The sequence below is a fragment of the Trichechus manatus genome, unplaced genomic scaffold (assembly GCF_000243295.1).
Source record: "Trichechus manatus latirostris isolate Lorelei unplaced genomic scaffold, TriManLat1.0 scaffold00362, whole genome shotgun sequence".
NCBI lineage: Eukaryota > Metazoa > Chordata > Mammalia > Sirenia > Trichechidae > Trichechus > Trichechus manatus.
This window is the reverse complement of record NW_004444298.1, coordinates 583,253-589,779: the sequence shown is the minus strand read 5'-3', so window position 1 is coordinate 589,779 and position 6,527 is coordinate 583,253. Positions and strand designations below refer to the sequence as shown.

The window sequence follows — 6,527 nt, the reverse complement described above, 5'->3', positions numbered from 1 at the left end:
CAGATCTCAGTGTGTGCTTGTTTTCATTCATTGTTCAGTGTGTTAGTTGCTAGGGGAGGAAATGAGAGCATACACTTACTTGGCCATCTTGCTCAGCCCACTCCTGCAATATATTTTATTTCAAAAAAGATGAAGGCAGAGAGTTTGGCATTTTCTAAATTTTTCAAAGAGTTAGATTTTTGTCTTTAATGTAATATAAAACTATTGGATATTTCTATATATAGAAGTGAGATAAACTATTTCTCTACTTTTTAAAATTCCCTACAGATAATCTAGGATTAATGGCTTGTAGGAAGTTAAGAAGTGAGACAAGTAGATTCCTTTGGTGAAAACTACTAAAGACCAACTTAATGATACTGATTGCTCAAAGAGAAAGCACATGTAAAAGTGGCTGTATTTTGGAGATATTTACAGATACTTGTGGCGGGTGATAGAATAAAAAATAACTTTTATATCTTTGTTTATGCAGCTGAGTACATATGAAAGTCATTTATTGATAAGAAGAAGACTATTGGGAGAAATTCTTTATGGGTGAATATGGGTCAGCAAAACATATACTGTATTAATCTTCATTTTGATATCTCGTGTTTTGGATATAAGACTTGAAGTAAACTGAACTTTTTCTTGATATACCGTATTATTTTCAATACTTAATGGAACTATATTATGTTTATACTCAAAAAAATGAGGATGCATTTTATAGTAGCTAATATTTTTAAGATTTTCCTCATTAAGAATATGATAATATTTTCAGAATGCAAACCTCAACTTTTCCATTACTTAAAATAAAGTTGTTAAGGGGAAGTAGGAAATGATATTTTATACAATTCCTGAATCAAAAGAGTTTGTTGTGAGCATACAGTAAAGGCAGTTATGATATATTTTGAGTTCTTTTAGTATTAACCATAACTCAAAGTCAAACAATCGTAAGTATTGAGTTGCTAAATATAGACTTCTACTTCTCCATCCTGATTGATACAGTGTCTAATGGGATATTTTTAAAATATATTTTCTGACACCACCAGCGAGCAAGTGAATCAGAATACATCATTTCTATATTAACCCAGAGGTTATTGGAAATCATACAAGAGACTGAAAATCATAGAACAGGCAATGGTATATTAACTTAAGAGGGAGCCTGGATAGCAAAAGCAGTTTACAATCAGCTGATAGTGGGAAGGTTGCAGATTGAACATACTCAATGGCTCTGCAGAAAAAGCCTGCCTATCTACTTCTGTAAAGATCATCACCAAAAAAACCTTATAGAGCACAGTTCTACTCTGTAACACATTGATTCGCCATGAGTCAGGCTCTGATTCCATGAGAGCTAACACCAACAATAACAACTGACTTAAATCACACTCAAAAAGAGTGAACAATACACATGAAAATTTTTTGGAAATAGGGCATCCATGACCAAATACTTATTTGGATTATATTGAGTGTGAAAGCAATTTGGTGATAATTAATTAACTGCCTAATTGTTTCCATGATATCTTTGTTCTGAAACATGTAGATAAGGGAAGATGCAAAGGAAATTCCTTAATCACAAATGTGATCATAATTACAGATACAACAATGTCATAAGATAAACTAACTCGGAGGTAGGTGTGCTGTTCCCAATGCATTAATTTTCACAAAAACTCTGTAAGGTTATATGGAAACCCTAGTGGCGTACTGGTTAAGACTTCAGATGCTAACCAAAAGGTAAGCAGTTCAAATCCACCAGGTGCTCCCTGGAAACCCTATAGCACAGTTCTACTCTGTCCTAAAGGGTTGCTATGAGTTGGAATCAACTCGACAGCAACGGGTTTGGTTTTTGGTTTATATATATATATGTATGTGTGTATATATATTCATATATATACTCATGGCCATTCAGTTGACTCCAACTCATAGGGACCCTATATATATTTAAATATTTATACATATATATAGTCAATATAAAAAGTGACTTTGAAGGATTAAATAATTTTCCATGTCAAACAAAAACTTAAGTGTTAAAGGTCTAACTCAAACCCAGGTCTAAAATAGAACATGGGTGAAAACCTAAAATCCAAAGCCATCGCCACTGAGTCGAGTCTGACTCATAGTGACCCTATAGGATGGAGTAGCACTGCCCTATAGGTTTTCCAAGGGGCGGCTGGTGAATTCAAACGGCCTACTTTTGTTCAGCAGCGCTCGTTGTTTGAGCATTGTTCACCTCGTGTCTTGTCACTATTCCTTAAACAATACTGGATAACAACTATTTACATAGCATTTACGTTGTCTCAGGTATTATAAGTAATCTGGAGATGATTTAAAGTATACGAAAGGTTGTGCGTAGGTTATATGCAAATATTGTGCTATTTTATATAAGGGACATGAGCAGCCACAGATTTTGGTATTCTTGGGAGTCCTGGAGCCTATACATCATGGTTACTGAGAGAACACTGCATGGTTTTAATTAACGCATATTGTAAACCTTGTTTTTAAAATAGGTGTCACAAATGTATGGATACTCATGGAAATGAATGATATGGTATACACTAAGTGATATAACAGATTGTACATTATAAATGACTAAATTAAATTAACCCAAGCAAAAATTCTTATTGAGGGAGAACACTGCAAAATGAAATTACAGAATTATTAATGGAACGATCTACTGTCTGTTAATACGTATATTAGTTAAGTAATCTCAGCAGAAACTCCTGACTACATTGCAAGTGATTTTTAACTTGGAAATGATTGTCACTGTATGGAAAGACAAAGGTGGCTTTTTTATCTAGTGCTGCTATAACAGAAATACCACATATATATAGCTTAAGAAAGAGAAATTTATTCTTTCACAATCTAGGAGGCTAGAATTCCAAATTCAGAAGGCCAGCTCCAGGGGAAGCCTGCTCTCTCTGTTGGCTCTGGGTGAAGGTCCTTGTCACCAATCTTCCCCTGGTCTAGGAGCATCTCAGTGCAGGGAGCAGGGTACAAAGAATACACTCTCATCAGGGTTCTTCATTCTTAGTCATAGGAGGTCCCCCTTCTCTCTGCTCACTTCTTTCTCTTATATGTCAAAAGTGATTGACTTAAGATACAACCTAAAGTTCTGGATTGAGTCCTGCCTTATTAACATAACTACCTCTAATCTTGCCTCATTAACATCATAGAGGTAGGATTTACAATACATGGGAATATCATCAAAACAAACCTTTTGACTTCTACTCAATTCTGACCCATATGACAGAATGGTAGGCAATCACACAATACTGAGAATCATGGGGTACACAAGTTGACACTCATTTTTGGGGGGATACAATTCAATCCAGAACAAAAGTTATAGTTAAATGTATACATCTGTTAAAATGTGATTAAAACTACATAAGAAATCAATTCTTATACATTTAATTGATTCTTTAATCAGTGAATTATTTACACAGCAATTTTCTCAGTGCCATTATGACATCCTTGTTCCTTAGACTATATATCATGGGATTAAACATAGGAATTAGGATAGTGTAGAAAAGAGAAAGTACTTTGTGAATTCCTTCTGAATGTCTGGTGTTGGGTCTTAAGTATGTAGCAATGGCTGATCCAAAGAATAACACCACAACCATAAGATGAGATGAGCAGGTAGAGAAGGCTTTGGCTCTACTTGTGGCTGATGGCAACTTCAGGATGACGGAGATGATTTTACTATAGGAGCCAAGTATCAACAGAAATGGAACCATGGCAAATGACACAACAAGTATGTAGACCAACATCTCATTTACAAAGGTGTCTCCACAAGCCAGCCTGAGTATTGGGAGAATGTCACAGAAGAATTGGTTAATTTGTTTAGATCCACAAAAAGGCAGAGAGAAAATCTGATATGTAAGCTCTATCAAAACTGGGATTCCAATAGTCCAGGACCCAGTCACCAACTGGATACAGACTCTGTGGTTCATAACCAGAGGATAGCGCAGAGGGTTACAAATGGCCACGTAGCGGTCATAGGCCATCGCAGCCAGGAGCAAACACTCAGTGCCTCCAAACATAAGGGCAAAGCACATCTGTGTGGCACAGGCAACTAAGGAAATTCCTCTTCTCTGGGTCCCTAGATTCATCAGCATTTTGGGGAGAGTAGCTGATACATAGCAGATTTCTAAGAAGGAAAAATTTGCCAGGAAAAAATACATAGGGCTCTGGAGAGCAGGATCCATTTTTGTGATTAGAAATATGGTGCCATTGCTCATCAGGATAATGATATAGATGATTAGAAATAATCCAAAAAGAAACCACTGCAGATGGGGCATGTCAGCAAAGCCCAAGAGAACAAATTCCATCAGTTCAGTTAGATTATCTTCCAGTGGTTTTTCTTGATGATGCATCTGTGGAAAAGATAAACTTACATGTTCATTTCCTTTTACATTTCTGTATCTCTTTACCTCTTCTCTAAACTGTATTGAGGAATCTGGATAGGATTTTATGATCAATGTAATTGTTTGAACTTTAAGAATGAAACTGCGTATGTCCCATGTCCTCCTGTGAAGTCACAGTAAACAGTCCCTTCCAATTTATTTTAAGATCATTTCAGTGTAGTTTCAGAGCACAGCCCAGAATAAATCAAGCTATACCTGACTCTGCAGAAGCACTGGTGCAATTGGCAACTGCTACAGATGACCTTGAGCTTTGCCATCTGTCTCAGTCATCTAGTGCTACTCCAACAGAAATACCACAAGTGGATGATTTCAACAAAGAAAAGTCCATTCTCTCACAGTCCAGTAGGCTACAAGTCCAAATTCAGGGCATCAGCTCCAGGCGAACACTTTCTCCATCGGCTCTGGAGGAAAGTCCATGTCATCAGTCTTCCTTTGGTCTGGGAGCTTCTCTGCACAGGAACCTCAGGTCCAAAGGACACGCTCTGCTCCCGGCACTGCTTTCTTGATGGTATGAGGTTTCCATGTGTCTCTGCTCACTTCTCTCTTTTATATCTCAAAAGAGATTGCGTTAAGACACTGATCTTGTCAACCTCATCCGTATAACCTCATCACAGTGATAGAATTTACAACACATGAGGAGATCACGTATAATCTCATCATAGTGGTAGAGTTCACAACACATAAGGACATCACATCAGATAACATAATCATACAATACTAGGAATCATGACCTAGCCAAGGTGCTACCCACGTTTTTCGGGGACAAAATTCAATCCATGACACCATCTAATCTCATTTTAAATTAATTACACGTCTTGACAATCCTATTGTATTTCTCTGTGCATTTTCTCAGTCAACTTCTCAAACACTATGTAATGAACTGTCTTCTAATGTACTTTTTAAACTGCCTATTTCAATGCTTCATTCTCTCACACATGATGATTTTAAGCACATAGGTTCCTATTACACAATTCATATCAGGTAATTTAAAAGAAAATTGAGAGAATATTTCATTTTGCATAGAGGAATAAAACAAGTATCTTTTAGTAGGATATTAAGTGGATAAGATAAGAGGATTTTATTCAGGGAAATTAGCCTGGGTACACTGATTCAGATACAAAGAATAAATGTAGTCACCCTGGAAAAACAGGGGTAGCAAGGAGGGTATTTGTTACCTCTGTTTATGTATGTGGGATGTGGAAAGATATTGGCTGTTATGTTTTATCCATTGTGCTGTGTACACCCGCTATCATTTTTGTCGTTACTCAAAAAATAACACTTCAGACAACGGTTTCCAAATTAATTTTCCTTAGATATAAGGATATTGAGACTCACTAAGTGTGGAGAATTCAATCAACTGCACACAGGTTTTGTGACTGCAAGTCGGTATCTTTCTTTTTTTAAGTGGTCTTTAGTTTGGCTCTTATCTCTATGATTATCTGTGTGATATAAAGCAATTAAAGATTTTCAGATTTTCTTCTTTGTTTTTGAGAATAATTGAGTTAATATTGGTAAAATATTTCAGCTTCCTACCAATTTTAAGCCTTTTAATTTTTAGTTACGGTTCTATAATTATGATAGTATGTTCTTTAAGCCTGTAGCCCAAGGATTTAACAGATTGCCTACCTAAGTAGGTATTTGATAAAGTGGTTTTGAGTTCCTTGGTTGGCAATTATTTTTCCCACCATTCCCTTTCATCAGGGGCAGGACAAGGACTAGTCAGGGAAGGTGACATTCAGGGTCATCTTTGCACTTTCAGAATCTTGAAAATGAGTGCTTCCTTACATTTTGAAGGAGGCAAGTTACCTCCTGCTTCACCCTACTTTTCATCTCTCCATCCTAATGTTTGCACCTTGTCCACTAAAATGAGAAGTGTGGTACCATGGTTAAAAAAAAAAAAAAAAAAACTTCTTGCCAAGGAGTAGATTCCAACTCATAGGGACCCTGTAAGATAGAGTAGAACTGCCCCATAGGGTTTCCAAGGCTGTACATCTTTAGGAAGCAGACTGTCACATCTTTATTACTGGTTGGTTTGAACCACTGGCCTTTATGTTAGCAGACAAATGGTTAACCACTGATCCACCAGGGCTCCATGCCCATGTTAAAGAGCAGTATTTCTCAGCTGGACTG

The 6,527-nt window shown here is 36.7% G+C and overlaps 1 protein-coding gene across 1 annotated transcript; it reads right to left on the bottom strand.

The window, feature by feature from the left end:
• Nucleotides 1-3,404: 3,404 nt before the first annotated feature.
• On the bottom strand, nt 3,405-4,361 carry LOC101347233 (olfactory receptor 10AG1-like). The gene has a single exon (XM_004390947.3). The coding sequence runs from the start codon at nt 4,344-4,346 to the stop codon at nt 3,405-3,407; it is 942 nt and encodes a 313-aa protein (XP_004391004.1). The 5' UTR covers nt 4,347-4,361.
• Between the last annotated feature and the right edge of the window lie 2,166 nt (nt 4,362-6,527).